Genomic DNA, 16,883 nt, shown 5'->3' on the forward strand with positions numbered 1-16,883 from the left:
CTGGAGCTTCACAGAGAAACTGTAAACATTCTCAAACAACTGAAGTAGCAGGAGACGTGCAAATGGTTCCATATGGTTTGTTATCAAATCTATGGAAGCCCTGAAGTCCCAAATTGATTTAAAAGATCATTATTTACACCTGTGACATGCGATAAGACTCATACACCCACTTCAGGCACTTTTAGTTTGGCAGCTACAGTGAAGATTTTGGCATAACAAAGGCTGTAAAATGGTGTTTGTTTTTTTTCAGATCACTTTGGGTATTTTTGGGCTTTTGGAGTCTTAATGATTCTGATAATTGAATTTTAATTTTTGGCTTGACTCTTCCTTCCTTTCCCTTCCAGTTTGTTTGTCCTTAGTGATTCTCAACATTTTCAATTATCCGTCAGAAACTTAAGATGTGTGAAAGCAACAGTTCGTACACAACATTAATGGGACAGATGACAAAAAGAAAGAGTACAAAATATACAAACGCAGGTTCTTTGAAATGTCCGCCAGCACGGTAAAAGCTTGTACCTGTCAAAATAGCTTCATGTGAGCCAATTACAACTACTACTTATGTGTTACATGATAATAACACAACAATTCACAGTACATCCGGCACAACGAACACTTTAAAATGTGTATATTTTACTGATTGTACTTGTAACAGTTGGTAATGTTATATTGCTGTCACTATAAGTGTCACTCTTTATGTCACTATGATACAGTATATTAATCATTCGGGCTTTAGCATGAAAATATTTCTGATTTCTCTAAACTAATTACTGTAACAATATATCCACCACTGGATCAGCTGTTACTACACGAGCATGGAGTCAAGTTTTCTGTGAACGGCCTTTCAGGGTCAAACTACGACCTATTGTGACGATTGTATTGAATATAACAATAAGATTCACCTTGACAACAGCATGCACACCAAACATGTTTGAGCCAGGTGAGTTCAAACAACTACTTTGTACTGTTGTATGTCCACAGCCACAGCTCTAAAATATCCATATGAATATAATCAGTTCACAGTCAAAAAGTCTGGGAGGATTTTCAACTTTTCTGAAATTATTCTTTAGGAATATACTGCCTAAATCCAACTGGAAACCTGTTTTTATTCTGCTGATTCCATTAAAATCCTTTAAGATTCCCATACATTTCATAAACTCCTAAAATGTTTAGATTATTCTTCTTGATCTGTCAGTTCCAATTAAAATCCTGCTAAACTTCATTCCCCTTGTATCAGAAATTAGATTAGATTAGATTCAACTTTATTGTCACTGTGCACAGTACAAATACAGAGACGACAAAATGCAGTTAACATCTAAGCAGAAGTGCAAACAGATGCAGTAAAGTGCAAGTGTGTGCAGCAGAATATAGACATATTTACAGTATTTACAATATATAAATAGAGTGTAAATAGGTCGAGGTACAGTTTGTACAGTATATTCTAAAATTACCAGCAGGAAATTCACAGGAATCCTACAGGATTTTATTGGAACCGACCGAAAAAGACTGATTTCCTGTAAGATAAGACAAGAAAAGACAAAAACAACACAACAGAAGATTAAATAAGATAAAACAAGATAATCCTTTATTAATCTCCAGAGGGGCAAGTGATGCTGCAGCACAAGGATAAAGAAGCAAGTAGGTATAAAAGTTGTTATAGGCCAGATAAAGACAAATATACACAAAAATAAAATAAAAAGGAGAAAACTACAGCTCTTATATGAAGGGTGAAGTGTAATTTAAGATGTTCTGTGCAGTAAATAGCAACTTAAAGTGACACTTGATGATTTAAAGTCACATGATGTGATCAGCAAGTAAACATCAGGGTTCAGCATAACAATTCAGTTTGACTCAGAAAACTTTATTTGTCCAGTCTAACACACTAACATGGTCTAGTATGGAGTTATACAGTAAGATTTGAGGTATAATATAGTATAAAGTGCAACACATAAAATAAAGAATAGGACTGTAGAAATCTTAAAAAAGGAAGTAAAACCTATTTAAAAACTTTAAAACGCTTCCGCCTTGTTGACTCCTGCTCCCTCACAGCTGACTGCTGCTCATAATGAAACACGGGACAGTTTAAACGGGTCACACGTTACCGACTCAAAGCTCATTGATCAACACGGTTGTCATTCTTCTTCTCCCTGATCCGCCCCTCGGCGCTCTCATTGGTCCTTGGGGACGTCAGTCAAAGTGGATTCCAGCTGTAATAGGGCCAGAGCTCGTTCTAAGGTTCCTCTGCGACAACGCCCCCTGGGAGCGCAATCTCGACATGCCATTGGTCAAACTGTCATCCATCGACCGACGTGCAAATTTACCGCGCTGCGATTGGCTTGGTTGGTTTTCAATCACGCGGACACCTCGCGCTGATTGGTCGGCGTGGCTGTTCGTCAACGGCCCATTGTCCGTGGATTGGTGCAGGAGCGCGGGCGGGATTCCTCCATGGGCTCGGTCTTCAAGGCTCGCGGAGAGCGAATGTCGTCATGAGCGGTGGGTAGGAATTAAAACATTGGTGTTTATATTACATTCTACTTCGTAAAACATTATATTGTGTCGAGCAGGGAAGCGCTGGACAGTATGTGCTACGAATAAGTATGTTTTAGGGAGACTCGGGCAGTTGTGTGTATCAAAATAAGCAATGCACTTCCGGAAAAGGGCTGCCTTTTTCTGTAACGTTATCAAAGAGAGTTTGACTTGCTAGCTACGCGTCAGCTAGCCAAATATGCTACTGTAAGCTATGTAGCTAGCTAGCTAGCTAGTCGTTTACTTGTTCTTACTCCAAATCTGGTCGTGCACTCCCCACACTAAGACTTTCCACAATAAAAAACAGAGTTGTCTAGACGATGCAGATAACGGCCTCACCTTAGCTCGTTTATTAGTAGAAACTAAGATGCACACGAACCAAATCAGCTTAAGCTAGCGGCTAGCCACTTCAGCCTGCCCCGGTGTAGTATCGCTAGTTAGCAAGCTCGCTAACGTTTAGTGGGTGTCCACAGCAAAGCAAACCAACAGTATGTGTTTGATGGCGGCGCTATTTTGAGGCCGCACTGTTTTTCTTCTTCTTCTCTGTGAACATTACTGGCAGGGCTCAAATACACACTCGTGTAACTTGTGATGATTGTGAAATTGCTAAATTCATTGTTGTGAAGCTCTGTGCTCCGTGCAGCAGGTCTGTAATCAGCCATCCACGTTTGTATATCCATAAATGTGTCCTAGCCAGGAGAGATTAGTGGCTCAGCAGGTTTGAGTTATATCTCCGTGTGAAAGTTTTTTTTTTTGTGGTTTGAGAGGTGAAGTTTAGACACCATGATCCACAGCTGAATGCACAACACTTTCACTTAATAACGCAGGCAGAGCTAATAGAGGAAACGGTTCCTGTGTGGTGTCTGTTCAGCAGCCACAACACAGAGCTGGAGCTTGTTTTGTGTCAGGCTGAAGCTCAGTGAGGACAGAAGAGCTGCCACAATCAGGCAGTTAGTGTTGCTGATGAAAGTCCACTGTGTTTAAGACAACTTGCTTTATAACAAGCAATTTCTGTGTTTGTTTATGTGTTACTGTAACATGACAAGGAACCATAACACTAGAGAGAGAGACCTGAGTGTATGTTTTCTGAAAAATGATACAAACTTGTTTGAGGCTTGAAATCTGAAGTTTGAAGTGACATGTGCTTGCTGATATTCTTGTATACATAGAATATATACACAAGTACACACTTAAATCTGGTTATCAAACACTTATGCCAAAGATAAGTAATGGAGAACAGGATATTTTACAGTCCCACAATGAAATGTGTTTTCCAAAAAGTCATCTGTGCACTGAAAGAGGAAGCTTCACGAGGAATTTGATAGTTAAAATGACCCTCAAACCTTCTTTCAACTTACTGGACAACATATACAGAAATACTGATATATGTATTTTGGTGGGGCTAACATTCACTGAAAAATAGTATTTCTTATGGTGTGCTAGGTGAGAAATGTGACATTCCAGCCAGATCATTTTTATCCTGTTGCAGATGTTTTAATTTAGGTTGACAGAAAAGAAAAAAAAACCTTTGAGGGTTCTGAAAATCTTGTCAGAGCTGCTGGAAGTGTGAACATAATAAAACAGACATCCTTTAGAGGCACAGGCTGCCTCACTTTAAACACTCATCTGTGTGTTCATGAAATCAGCATTTCTTGTAGTCGGAGTGGATCTGTGATGATTCAGTCATTTCCCAGCAGCGTTTGCACTCCTCACTGCTATCGCTGGTTTGCCAGAGCTGCGTTCTTACATAGTCATGTGATCATGTTTCACCTGCTGTTTGATTGCAAGTGTTTGCCAGCTGACATACCGCCAGCTTAACTAAATATTAACACATCAGTTTGTGATAAACATTCTTAAATCATGGCGATGTTACACATGGAAATACACTCTAATAACTACTGGTGCATAAAACCACACATGAAAAACTTCTTCTGAAACTTCTCTTTTATCTCAAAACTTATTATATTATAGACCTGTGATTTCAGATCAGTCAATAATGAACGTCGGAATAAGTCACTCAGTTTAAAATGATTAGAGTGCCACTTCACCTGGCACCTGGTTTGGCTGTGAAGCAGCGCTGCTGGTCATGAAGATTTAACCTGCTCTTAAACCTCTGGGCAGCCGGCCCTAAATGTACTTATGCTGACAGTCAACAGAAGTATAATATCAATAAATTCAGTCTTTTTCCTCACACAGTGTTTTTGACCGCAGTCCATTTGTGCACCTCTTTGCTCGGAGAGCGTCTGGATCATCGTCTGCAGCTTGATAATTGTTTGTCACAAATCTTTTTGCTTAAATACCAAATATCAAAGCTGACATGTCCAGTTAGATAAATCCACGAAAACCACAGCAGTACAAGTTTTATGAAATGGTTTTCAGTTGCTTTACATCAGCTTTTGCAGAAGATCCAAGTGCTGCACCTGTTGTCGAAGTGTTTATCGCACAATATGTTGTCCAAAATCTCTCTTTTTTTCAATTGATCAATTAGTTGTTTGGGGTATAAGATGACAGAAATTAGTTGATCAGAAGTTTCCTAAAGCTCAAGATGACGTCCTTAATCGTCTTCTTTTTGTCCACAACCCAGAGATGTTCAGTTTATTGTCATAGGGGAGGAAAGAAAGCAAAAAATGTTCATATTTTATCGTACAATAGTTGACAACTGTTTGACAAATCATTGAGCTCTGAAGGTGTGCATCGAGTTAACAAAATAAATGATGCTATGAAATATAAAAAGAGATCCTGCAGAATATATTTCATGTGGAACTTTCATGTGTCTCTGACTTAGATTTTAAGATATTTAAAACATGCTAGATTATAAGTAGACTTTATAAGAAGCAGTTTTTTCTTGAGTTCTCTGCCGTGTGAGTAAAGACAAATCCGTCGACATCTTAATCGACTAATCGTTGCGTTGACGACCTCGTGTGTGTAGCTGATGTTGATCACAGCGAGAGATCACGGAGTTCGTCTTTCTTAGATCTGTTTCTGTTTTGTAGGAATGTCCTGCGTTGTCCTTGAACAACCTAACCACTGAAAATAGATGCTGCAGGCCGCCTGAATCTGACTCTGCTGTGTCTGTGTGTTTTCCAGAACAACAGGACAGTATGGCCACCACTGTTGCTGTCAGTCCCAGTGAATACCTCCAGCCTTCCACCGCTTCCACACAAGTGAGTAACAGCCAGATGTCGCGTCCGTCTACCGTCTGCTCTGCACTGTTTCTCTCCCCCCTCTCCTCTCTCTACGTAATATCTATTAATCCGTGATGCATTCAAGTCGCTGCACACTGTTTTATCACAACAAAATGTAAAATCTGATGTTGTATTTGTCTGTTTTCTAGGCAGAATGTCTCTTTACACTCAGTTGTAGACACAGTCCCCTTGAGAGATTTAGGGACTTATTTTTGGACAGTTTCCCTGAACATGGACACACAGTTTTGACCTTTGGGAAGTATTTTGTAACAGAATAATCAAAGGTCAAAAGTCAACATACAGACTGTCTGGAGCTTTCTCACAGCTGTCTTTAGCTTGACTGAAGACGCAGCTGATAACTCCAAAATGGAATTTAACCGATTGAAAATTTGATAACTGACAATCGAAGAAGTGCAAAATTACAACTCAAAGAACCGTATACAAATGACAAATACTTGCTCAATGAATAGATGTAGATCAAAATGAAATACAAAATACTGGTTTGAGAAAATGTCTGATCTGTTGGCCACTGAGCAGCTCCTCAGGATAGTTGCTGATTGATTTATCAGTTGACGTTAAATCATTGTGTGGTTAGTCGTTGCAGACTGTGTGTTGTGTCTGAGCCGTTGTGTTTGTGTTTCAGGACACCCAGCCGTCTCCTCTGGCCCTCTTGGCCGCCACCTGTAGTAAAATCGGCCCTCCTGCTGCTCAGGCTCCTGTCACCTCTCCTCCAGCACAGCCGCAGCCCCGCAGGCTCCTCCCCATTAAGCCGGCGCCAATTGCCCCCGCTCCACCCAAAAACCTGGGTTTCCTTTCAGCCAAGGGCAATGTGATTCAGCTCCCTGCCGGCCTGGGCTCCACGACGCCTGGCAGTCCTATCGTGCTCACCATCCAGCAGAGCCCGGCCCGCACCAACACCGCGGCCCCCGCCAACATCCAGTACCAGGTGGTGCCGCAGATCCAGGGGGCCCAGACGATCCAGGTGATGCCACAGGGAGGTCAGATCCAGCTTATCCCCGGCACCAACCAGGCCATCATCACCACTCCCATGACTGTCCCGGCCCCCGCGGCCGCCGCCACCCCGGTCACACCGCAGAAGACTGTAGCCATCAAACCCTCCCCCAAGTTACGCAAGCCAAACAACTCTGCTGCAAACATGGTGCAGCTACCCAGCGGGCTCACGCTGCCGCTCAATGTGGCGACCGGAGAGGTGGGCGGGACTCAAATCATCACGGAGACGGCAGCTGCACCTCCCACCCCAGGAAAGGGGCGACGAGGGAGGAAGAAAAAAGTAGTTCTAGCAGCTCCACCTCCTCCTCAGCAGGCTGCCTCTCCACCCCCAGAGCAGATGGAGACCATCCTGATCGAGGCTGGTGACAACATCATACAGGTACATCTGACAACAGAGCACGAGCTTTCTCTTATTTATCACCGGCTCACGCTGAGCTACAGGCATCAAGTGCTGCATCAAACAACCTAAACATGTTTACAGTGAAATCTGTCAGACAGCCTGTTTCTGATCAGGATACACAACTTCACCTGAATGATAATGCAAACACAAGTTTTATTGACGCAAAGCAAATTTAACATCAGAGGCAAAATTAACTAAATTCAAGTTTTTGCCAGTTAGTTACACAATAAGAGTTGAATGTCGACGGTTGAGATACTCCACTGTAAGCTTGTGAGATTTTAGTTGAAAGTGCCAGAAAAACATTCAGCTGAGAGGTTTTATAAATCACAGATCAGCAGAGCAGTTTGTTCTTGAGTTTTCAGTTTTATAAAACGGATACAAGCAGTGAATCCTCACATTGTGAATCACTTTTGGCCTTTGTGGTTAGTTAATCACTCTTATTAAGTATTACAACTCAAAGATAACAGATTATTTTCCGTCAGCCAAGAAAACGATTAATTGAGTCAACATAAATCTGGCTCCTGAACTCGGCTGGTCCTGATGTTCGGCCCAGATGATCTGGAAATGTGCAGGCTTTACAGATCTTAACTCTCCTGAACTGCTGCAGATTCTCCAGGGCCGCCTCGTTGTTTAGGTTTTAAAATCTGAACGATTACAGTTGTCATCACGTCGGTACTTTCACAAGATCTAAGGAGAGAGATAGCTTGGAGCAGCCCATGTCGTTTCCAAGCCAAAACTAGGCTAACGTTAGCTAGTGTGCTACGGTTGACAGATATTAACAGTTAAGATCTCTCGCTGAAGAATAACGTATATGTATCAGCAGCCAGTTGTTCCTCATGAGATGGGATGAGTGAAATCATGTGAGGTGCTGCACTGCATCTTCTGGCACAATGACCTTAATGACATGCTGTAGTTTGTGTTGCTGGTGTTACACAGTATTTGGTAGTTGGCTAAATTCACGTCAAGTCAAGTTAGACTGTGAATCTAACCTGTGTCTCAGTAAACTCAATGTTCCTCTAATACCTATTTTAGAGATTTATTAGCCGCCTGCAGTTTCCTCTCTTCACGTCTGAGCGGTTTAATCTTTGATTGTTTTGGTTTTACAACTTGAACTTTGTTATGTTGGTTCACTCGGCCTCGTCAGTTGTGTTTCAGGCTTCAGCTGTTTTCTAAAAGCTGCAGGCGAGGAATCACATAGTGAAGCATTTATCAGCTTAAGAGCTGGATGTATTTCACTGGTGTTTAGAAAAGACAGAACTAAAAGGAGAGTGAATATTGGACGTGTTAACATGTTGCTAATGTCAGAGTTGTATTCAGTTTGTTCTGCTGCTCTCAAGTGGCCTGAAGATCAATTAATCAGGTTTAATGAGATATGAGCTGACTAATTTATCAAATCACATTGAATCAATCACACACCTGAACACCACAGGATAACCTCACCTGTCTTCTCTGTTTGCAGGCAGGTAACAACCTACTGATCGTACAGAGCCCCGGGCAGCCGGCTGTGGTGCAGCAGGTCCAGCTGGTCCAGTCCAAACCGGAGTCTCAGGTGGTTCAGATCCCCCAGCAGGCCTTGAAGGTGGTGCAGGCCGCCTCCGCCACGCTACCGCCCGTCCCACAGAGGCAGTCGATCCCCTCGAGCCTGCAGGTCACTCAGGCGGACTCAACACCAACGCAGGTATCTGTTCAGACACGCTCTCGCTTCAGAACAACTCTGCTGTCTGACTCATTCAGAGCTGTTTTTAAAAGGCTAGAAATTAATGATTAACATCAACATTAGTTCAGTTATTTTATTCTTATTGAGTCAAATTCATTTCTAGGACTTTTTGACGTCAAAGGAAAATCACCAGCACTAAAACGATTAGAGCTGAGAATAGAAATATCAATTTACATCCTTTCTGAATTTGTTTAATAGGAACTTATCAGACAGATGTTGAACAAGCAGAACTTCTCATCTGTTATAAATGTGGCCGGTGCTGGATAATCCAGCTGAACTACATTGTTTTTGTCTTGGCCCGAATGTGTCACAGTGAAGCTGCTGCTCATCGACGTCTTCCTGTAGAATATAAGCTGTTTTATTTCTGGTGAATATTTTAGAAATGCTCCATCACAGCCACAGCGTCATGTTCTGCGTCCTGCACAGCTCATTTTATATCCCGTGGTAAACGAGCGTGAAAGTAATTCTAAAGGTTTGTATTTTTTGGGTTGTGCTGTCGACATGTGACGCAGCAGGAGCGCTGCAGACAGAGGAAACTGTTGATGATAAAGGGCAGGTCGAACGTCTGGCTATGTGAGACTAGCTCAGCAAGTATTATAATCATATTTTGTGGTGAACAAAGTGAAAGTTACTTCACTTCAATTGACTCAACTCAACTTGATCAGTATTATTAGTGATCTTGCATATTGACTGGAATCAAACCTTTAACTGCACTAAATGTTTCAGCCGTATCAATGAAACCTAACTTTACGCGTACCATTCGTGCTTACTGTTGTGTGTAGTCACTCCCCAAAGACCCATTCAGAGCCGGAAGAACCCGGTTTACAATAAATCCATAAAAGTTTACTGAGCATTTGTGTTTTTTATTCATTGTTAAGATAATGAATAATCATGTGTAATTGTGCCTTTTTACTGCTGTTTGTCTTTTCAGTTTGTAACCGGTCGCCTCATCTGTTATCTTTTTTCTTTGGAGCTGAATTGTTTACCTTACCTGAAAATATATATCTTTTTTTGTATTTAATGCTATCTGAATATAGGATAACAGCGGTGGAAAGCTTTGAGGGAATGCAGGAAGAGAGAACAAACGTATATCACACTGTGCAGACCGGTTTAAATAAAACTTCAGACGTCCGTTTGGCATTTTCTTCCCTCAGATCCTCTTCAAAACAGCGGCGGGCGAGTGGCAGTCTGTTCAGCTCCAGGACTCGGTATCCACGACAACGACACCCACCACCTCGGTCGTCACCACCACCACCTCGCCACCGGCCAGCGCGAAGAGGGCGCTCGCGGGGGGAAGGAAAGAACGGACTCTGGCGAAAATTGCTCCGGCGGGGGGGATGATAGCGCTGAACACGTCGCAGCTCTCCTCGGCAGCTCAGGCGGTTCAGACGATCAGCATCAACGGGGTCCAAGTCCAGGGAGTTCCTGTCACCATCACCAACGCAGGGGGTGAGTCTGAGACCCAGGATGGTAGAACACAGATTTGTTAAAGGCCTCGAGGAGTGGAAAAACTGGAAAAATCCAAGAATCACAAAGAAGAACACACAGAGAGATTAAAAGGATAAATCAACTTAAATCATTGTGCTCTGTCAGCAAAATATAGGCGACTGGACGTCTTTCTTGTTTCAGTTCTCAGATTCTCCGTTTGTTCTTTTTACTATTGGTTTCAGACAGTTTCTAATAAAAGCTCCATCTGCTTAGAACATGTTGTCAACACTTTGTCCTCTAATTAATCATTAGACTTTCGCTTCAGTTTGACTCATGGCGGTCAGCCTGAAGTCTGGATTTTCAGAGGAACTTGGCTGCTCTGGTCGGAGCCCTGCTGTGTTTCTTACAGCGCGTCTGTCTGTGTGTTTGTCAGGCCAGCAGCACCTCACGGTCCAGACGATGCAGGGCGGAGGGCTCCAGCTGGCAACAACGCAGGGCCAGCAGGCCATCCAGGTAGACCAGACCCTCACCCTGGAGCTGCCAGGCCAGCCAGGAGAGAAGAAGCGACGGATGGCCTGCACCTGCCCGAACTGTAAAGACGCAGACAAAAGGTTCCTGCCCCCCTTTTTTTGCCCATCAGAATACAAATCTTAATTCTTCATAAATACTGTGTGTCCTGTGTAACTGAAGCCTGTATGTCTCACTGGGTATGTTTGTGTGAACGCTGTGCAGGCCCGGGGAAGTGGGGAAGAGGAAGCACATCTGTCACGTCCCCGGCTGCGAGAAGACGTTCAGGAAAACGTCGCTGCTCAGAGCTCACGTCCGGCTGCACACCGGCGAGAGGCCGTTCGTCTGCAACTGGGTTTTCTGCGGGAAACGTTTCACACGCAGCGACGAGCTGCAGCGACACGCCAGGACGCACACAGGTCTGTCTGCTCGAACACAAACGACACTCTGATGGCAGTTTTAATCACTCAACCAGCAGGAAGAGATGAGTTGAAACTATGAAATCAGAACTGAAAGAAGGCAAAGCGATTTTTCTTGTGCAGTCTTTTGGTTTCCTCTCATTGAAGGCCTCGCTGATCAGCTGGGTGCAGTTCACTGACTTCACATCTGAGGAACATTTGTGTCTTTAAAGGTCCAGTTACCTCTCACTCTCACCTGGAGCCATGAACTCACAGTCCTTCATGTGCCAGAGGATTCTGGCCTCCCTGTTCTTACATACAACTGGTTTAAAGTCATTCATTTCAAATACAGAAGTTTGTAAAAAGTTGTATTTCTAGCAGCAAGTAAAAACTTTCATAGATATTTATTATCTCTCTGAGTGAACAATGTTGATTTGCCCAGAGCCTGTTCTCCTTCATATATTTTTCAAATTAAAATGTAACCTGTCACTTTGTTTTTGTTCCCCAACAGGAGACAAGCGCTTCGAGTGCAGCCAGTGTCAGAAGCGCTTCATGAGGAGCGACCACCTGACGAAGCATTACAAGACTCACATAAACACCAAGAACCTGTGAGCTGCCTGTTTACAGAGCGTGTACGCAGACAGACTCTCTCAAACTCAAGACTGTATTAAGAGGACGGAGGGGTGGAGGAGACGTTACCAAGGGAGTGTCTGAGACTTGACCCGGTGCGGGAAATACTCCACACAAAAAAAGTCCCCATGTCCCCCCTCAATCCTCTAGGACACTGTAGCTTGGTGTACAATGACATCCTACCTGGTGGACTTCAAACTGATCCAGCAAATTAATTAATAATAGTTAAACTTTGTTTTTCTTCTCTCTGGTCTGAGCGGAGGTCCAGAACCAGCTCCGACTTGGACGAGTAAGGCGTCGAGGTGGCGAGGCTTCAGATGCTTAACTCTTGCTTGCTTATTTATAAACTGCTCTGGCGGGAAACACAGAATAATTCAGACTCCAACACCAAAACCGCAGGACTCCAGCTCTCCCTCCTCCTTTTGTTTTGGTTTTTTTTGTTTTGTTTTGTTTTCTCTCTACAAAATCCTTCTCGTTTTGTCTTTTAGCTTGTCTGGTGCTGAACATCGGGAGCTCCTTACAAATTGGCTGTCAGAAAAGGAGAAAATTCAACACCATGTTTTGTAAATAGAACAGAAGTTTGTTACCCAAGTAGAATGGTAATTTAGTTTTAAGCTATTTGTTTTTCAGCAGGAGTCTCTGCTGATTTAAGAATCTGTATCCCCCCCAAAACAACAAATTTGGGACCATTACATAAAAACCTCCCAGAGAAGACTTTTGAAAACCTCTAGAAGTTTACATCGGCTATTTTTAAAATGTAAATGCAAACTATTATAATATTAATAATGATAATAAAACTATTTATACATTTTTTTCATACAATTGTTACAAGTTGATTTACAAAATAGGCATGTGGACAAAGATTAAATGAGACTCAGAGTTTAAAAACAGGCCCAGGAGGAAGTTAAAGGAGTATTTCATCATGTGCACGTTTGTTTTGAGGGATTTGGCTCGAGCTCTTCCTGCAGAGTGATCCTGGCGTCTCTGACGGCAAAGTCACTCGGCTGCCAAGACCCGCAGAACAAAACAGCAGCACTTCAGGCTGTGCTGAGCCCTGGAAAGAGTTGGACGTGCTCTTCAGGGCCAGAAGTCACTGTGCCTTAAAAGTTGTCATTAAAATTTCCAAACAAAACGGGCAGAAAGTGAAGAGCAGATGGAATTTGAGTCGTGTGGGGAAATCTTAGTGGAAAATATGCTTAAAGTCTGAAAGCAACGAGATGAACGTCAAAAATTTCAAGGTCAACAGTCGTCACAGAAGATTATAATGGTAATTAAAACAAACTTCACAGCTTAGTAAGGTTTAAAATGCTGTCTTGGGTTTGGTTGATGGAGTTTTGTGTGCAGCAGTGACGTTTTTGACGTCAACATTGTGGAAATCTGGCTTTCTGAAAGGCTGTCGATGAGGGATTTGAAGCGGCTGGAGTCGCAGTTTTATTGGCAGAAGGAAACACAGGAGAGAGAGACGACAACAGAAATAAGTTAGTATTTCATCTTCCGCTTCCCTCGTCTTTGAGTCAGTTGTGTTTTTTTTAATATCAGTATTTGATTAAATCTCTGAAAAAAGGTCTGTGGTTCAGAGATTTACATGTTTTGCTCTACAACTGAAAATACATCATTTGCATTTTGAAGCTTTTTCTTAAAATCGATGTCTAAATGAGACTAAAAAAGTAAAAGACCTGATCTAACTCTAACTTTAGAATTTGTAGAGTGGTTGAAATGTTTTTCTTCAGAGCGATACCAACTATTTGGAATCCACCTTTATAACAATAACAGATAATTGGAATAGATATGCCTTTGCAGTAAAAAAACAAAATGTCAGAGTTAAGAATAACTATCGATTGAAAGTAACTAACTAGAATTTACTCAAATGCTGAACTTGCTGCTTGACACTCCACTAGATTTATTTGATAACCGTAGTTACCGGTTGCTTTCCTTGTTCAGATTATTCAGCGTTAGTCGTTAAAATCATAAACTGATGTTTGTTTGTGAAGATTATCTTGCTGATTTCAGTATCGTGAACTTGTGTTTGCCACAGATCTTATTTCAATCTTCAGACTCTCTGTTACATGTAACAAAAGATCGCCGGCTGGATTCGAACCGTTGCTCAATCCTAACAAAATTACAGATAGGACATAATGTCACAAAGTGTAAACATGTAACGGGAGAATAATAAGGAACCCAGGATTGAACCTTGTGGAACACCAGATGTGAAAGCAAAACAAAAATTCAGAGTAAACGGCAAGCGGTTTGGTTCGGATGGTGTCTTAAATGCTCCGCCCAGAGAGAAGCGCTGCAAAAACTCTCAACCTTCTTCCTTTCCTGTGGTGTCAGAGATGGCTGAGCAGATTTTTTTTTGATAACCCTGAAACAGATCCAAGTTTGAGGATAAAGGTCAAAGGATTAATTCAGTGGGATATTAGTGATGGGAGGAGCGAGTCGGCTCTCAGCTGGTCTTCCCCTCCTGGATGCCACGCCAGGTACGCTAACGTCTCGGGGCTGGGTATCGAACTGTGATGCTTCTGTTTGGTCCTGACTGGTACTGAAATGTGTCCCAAGCCGTGAATATCGAAGCTGTCGAGTATCGAGAGTCGGAGCTGAATGTTTGGTCGGATTCATACTTTTTAGATTTTCTAGTTTTAGACATTTTTTCTGTTCTTCGATGGCTTTATGTTTTTAAGCTTTTAACATCAACCTAAAACTTCTTTTGTTAATTGAAAGGTCTTGTTTTTGTTTTGTTTTTTGTTTTTTTTTACTTGACAGGTTTTTTTCATTCTGGGGTTTATTTTATTAAAAAAAAAAAAAAATCTTTATACTTCTTAAAGTAAAAAGTACAAATTTGGTACATTTACCTGACGATACCCAGCCCTACTTTAAACTTTGTGTACTAATTATTATAACTGAATTCTGGGGCAACTCTGCCTTTTCTGCTTTACCTACAGTATATCTTTGAGTTGATGATTCGTAGCCTATGCATCGCTGTATATATGACTCAGATTTCCAATTATTTGGCCTGACTTGACAATCACGTCTCGAGATGGAAACAAAAAACTAAAACTTTCTCAGGCCTTTGTTCAGTTACTTTGTACATGACCTTTTTTTTCCCAGCTATGTGATAGCTTTAAATCTGAATTAACACCTGAGAAGTTGTTTTTTTGTTGATATACAGGTAACCAGCATTAGGCCTACTGTACAGTATTCACACAAGTTAATATCTTTTTGCTTTACAGGAAACATTCTGTTGCTCATATCGTTTTTTTTTTATATGTATGTTGAAGATGTCCTGATCTTTTGCTAACAGGTCATCGGTCAGTTTGAAGTCCGGCCTGTGTGGGAGTTCCTTTCATTGAATAGAAATACACCGACTTATTGTCAGATAGGCTTCCTGGTCAGATTTAGCGCGGCGCCATCAGACGAGCGTGTATGTTACGTTTCCACTGTGGCGTGTTCGATACTGTGACGTACATGTTTTTCGTGGCGGGTTGTTGCCTCGCTACGAAACATACGTAACAACAACTTCTATGACCAAAATAAAAATGAAAGCTAAAGTCAGATTTATTTTTTAAAGCACTTTGACACAGTTTTCCTCAAAGTGCTTCACGCGGTGGGGGGCAACAGATGACGTAAAGCTTAGGTGGCCAATATTTGGTGTATTTTTTCAAGAATGTGTCTGAAGACATGCGATGCCATTGGGATGGACAGACGGAGCCTGCTCATATTTATGTTTGTATTTCATGTCTGAATATGTAAATACAGTGTGTGTCTGGTAGACACAGTAAATGTAGGATATTAGAGAACAAAAGTTAAGCTGCCTAGTGTTGCGGTTGGCGCGGCCAGCCTTGAAGGAAGTGGACTTTGTACAGCGTGTAAGGAATAAAATATAATGTGACATTGTATAGCTTCATTCCTGCTTTGTATAAGACTTCTAGATCTTTTTTCTATTGAATTAAAGATGCCTTAGACAGCTGCACCCAGTATTTAAAGATGTTTTTGTTTTTTCTCTGTCTAATTCCAGGTAACAACATTTGTAAAATTCCTTTTTGTGTTTTTAACTTATGTTACATGCTAATGTAATGTGCACTGATTTAAAGTCCCAGGTTTCCAACAATTTGTAAATTTAATCTTGATTGTAATTTAAAAAAATATATATATAATGAGATTTTTTTTTCCAAATTAAGACATTTCTATTGCTCGGTTTCTGTGAATTAGATGCTTTTCTCCTTCTCCCAGCCGATATGTCACATAATGTTCTGCAGCCAGTTGTTGTGTTTATCAGGAGAAACCAGAGAACCAGCAATTTATTTTTTAATTTGTATGAAGGTGCTAAAACATGAGGTTTGCTCCTTTTCTACAACCCCCCCTCAATAAAGAACTTAAACTGCTCCCTGCTGCTGCCTTTATTGTTTTTTCTACTTTCATCTTGGGGCGAATTCTAGATAATAAAACATAATTTAGTCTTTTTTGTGTTTTTCTTTGGTCAAATTTTAACATATCAGAGTCCTTAACATAGTCCTGGATTTACTTCCATCATGATCCCTGCTGTGTTAACAGTCCATTTATATCCATCAAGACAGAGACAAACATTAAATATCTGACATTAAGATCAGTTAGAAAATGTTAAGTTAATGAATAATGAAATTTAAAGTTGACTTGTGTAAAAGTTGTGATACCCCCAATGGAAATCACAAAATAAGAGACAAGAGTTGTTCAACACACTTCAACATGCAATTATCAACATATGCTGTGCTGTAAATTTGTCACTTTGGTCGAAAGAAACACAATTTTATTATTCTTTTTTTTTTTAATACAGTAACATAAAGATGTAAAAGATTTTGAATGTTTCTCTCTTTTCAGCTTCAAATTAGATTACTTTATAGGGAAAAAAAATGTTGTGTAAGAGTGAGTTGACTTTTGAGTTTTTACTGTCCCATGTGAAAACAAAGTACACTGAGGTACACTTGATTTTAGTATAATTATACGGCACATGATTGATGCACTATTAAGATTAAAAGTACCTTATTAGATTGTTAATAGTAGTAGTAAAAAATACAGACTTAAAAAATACCAAAGAAATTACTTAATTATAG

General features: G+C 41.2%; 1 protein-coding gene across 2 annotated transcripts; it reads left to right on the forward strand.

Annotated features, from left to right (window-relative positions):
- The first annotated feature begins 1,634 nt into the window (after positions 1-1,634).
- On the forward strand, positions 1,635-16,179 carry sp2 (sp2 transcription factor). Of its 2 annotated transcripts, none has more exons than XM_037098253.1 (8): positions 1,635-2,490; positions 5,611-5,687; positions 6,352-7,098; positions 8,579-8,797; positions 9,991-10,285; positions 10,698-10,875; positions 10,997-11,190; positions 11,681-16,179. In XM_037098253.1, exons 1-8 carry the CDS (start codon positions 2,484-2,486, stop codon positions 11,779-11,781), a joined length of 1,818 nt encoding a protein of 605 aa, XP_036954148.1. In that variant the 5' UTR covers positions 1,635-2,483; the 3' UTR covers positions 11,782-16,179. The 2 variants fall into 2 exon arrangements, with proteins under 2 accessions (XP_036954148.1, XP_036954158.1); XM_037098263.1 differs by having other exon boundaries at positions 2,490-2,592.
- Positions 16,180-16,883: the final 704 nt, after the last annotated feature.

Source organism: Acanthopagrus latus, chromosome 1 (assembly GCF_904848185.1).
Source record: "Acanthopagrus latus isolate v.2019 chromosome 1, fAcaLat1.1, whole genome shotgun sequence".
Classification (NCBI taxonomy): domain Eukaryota; kingdom Metazoa; phylum Chordata; class Actinopteri; order Spariformes; family Sparidae; genus Acanthopagrus; species Acanthopagrus latus.

Excerpts from the sequence above, each read along its gene's own strand:
- sp2 (XM_037098253.1), top strand. Across the intron at positions 5,688-6,351 it reads CTTCCACCGCTTCCACACAA|GACACCCAGCCGTCTCCTCT; the intron begins GTGAGTAACAGC and ends TTTGTGTTTCAG. Across the intron at positions 11,191-11,680 it reads ACACGCCAGGACGCACACAG|GAGACAAGCGCTTCGAGTGC; the intron begins GTCTGTCTGCTC and ends GTTCCCCAACAG.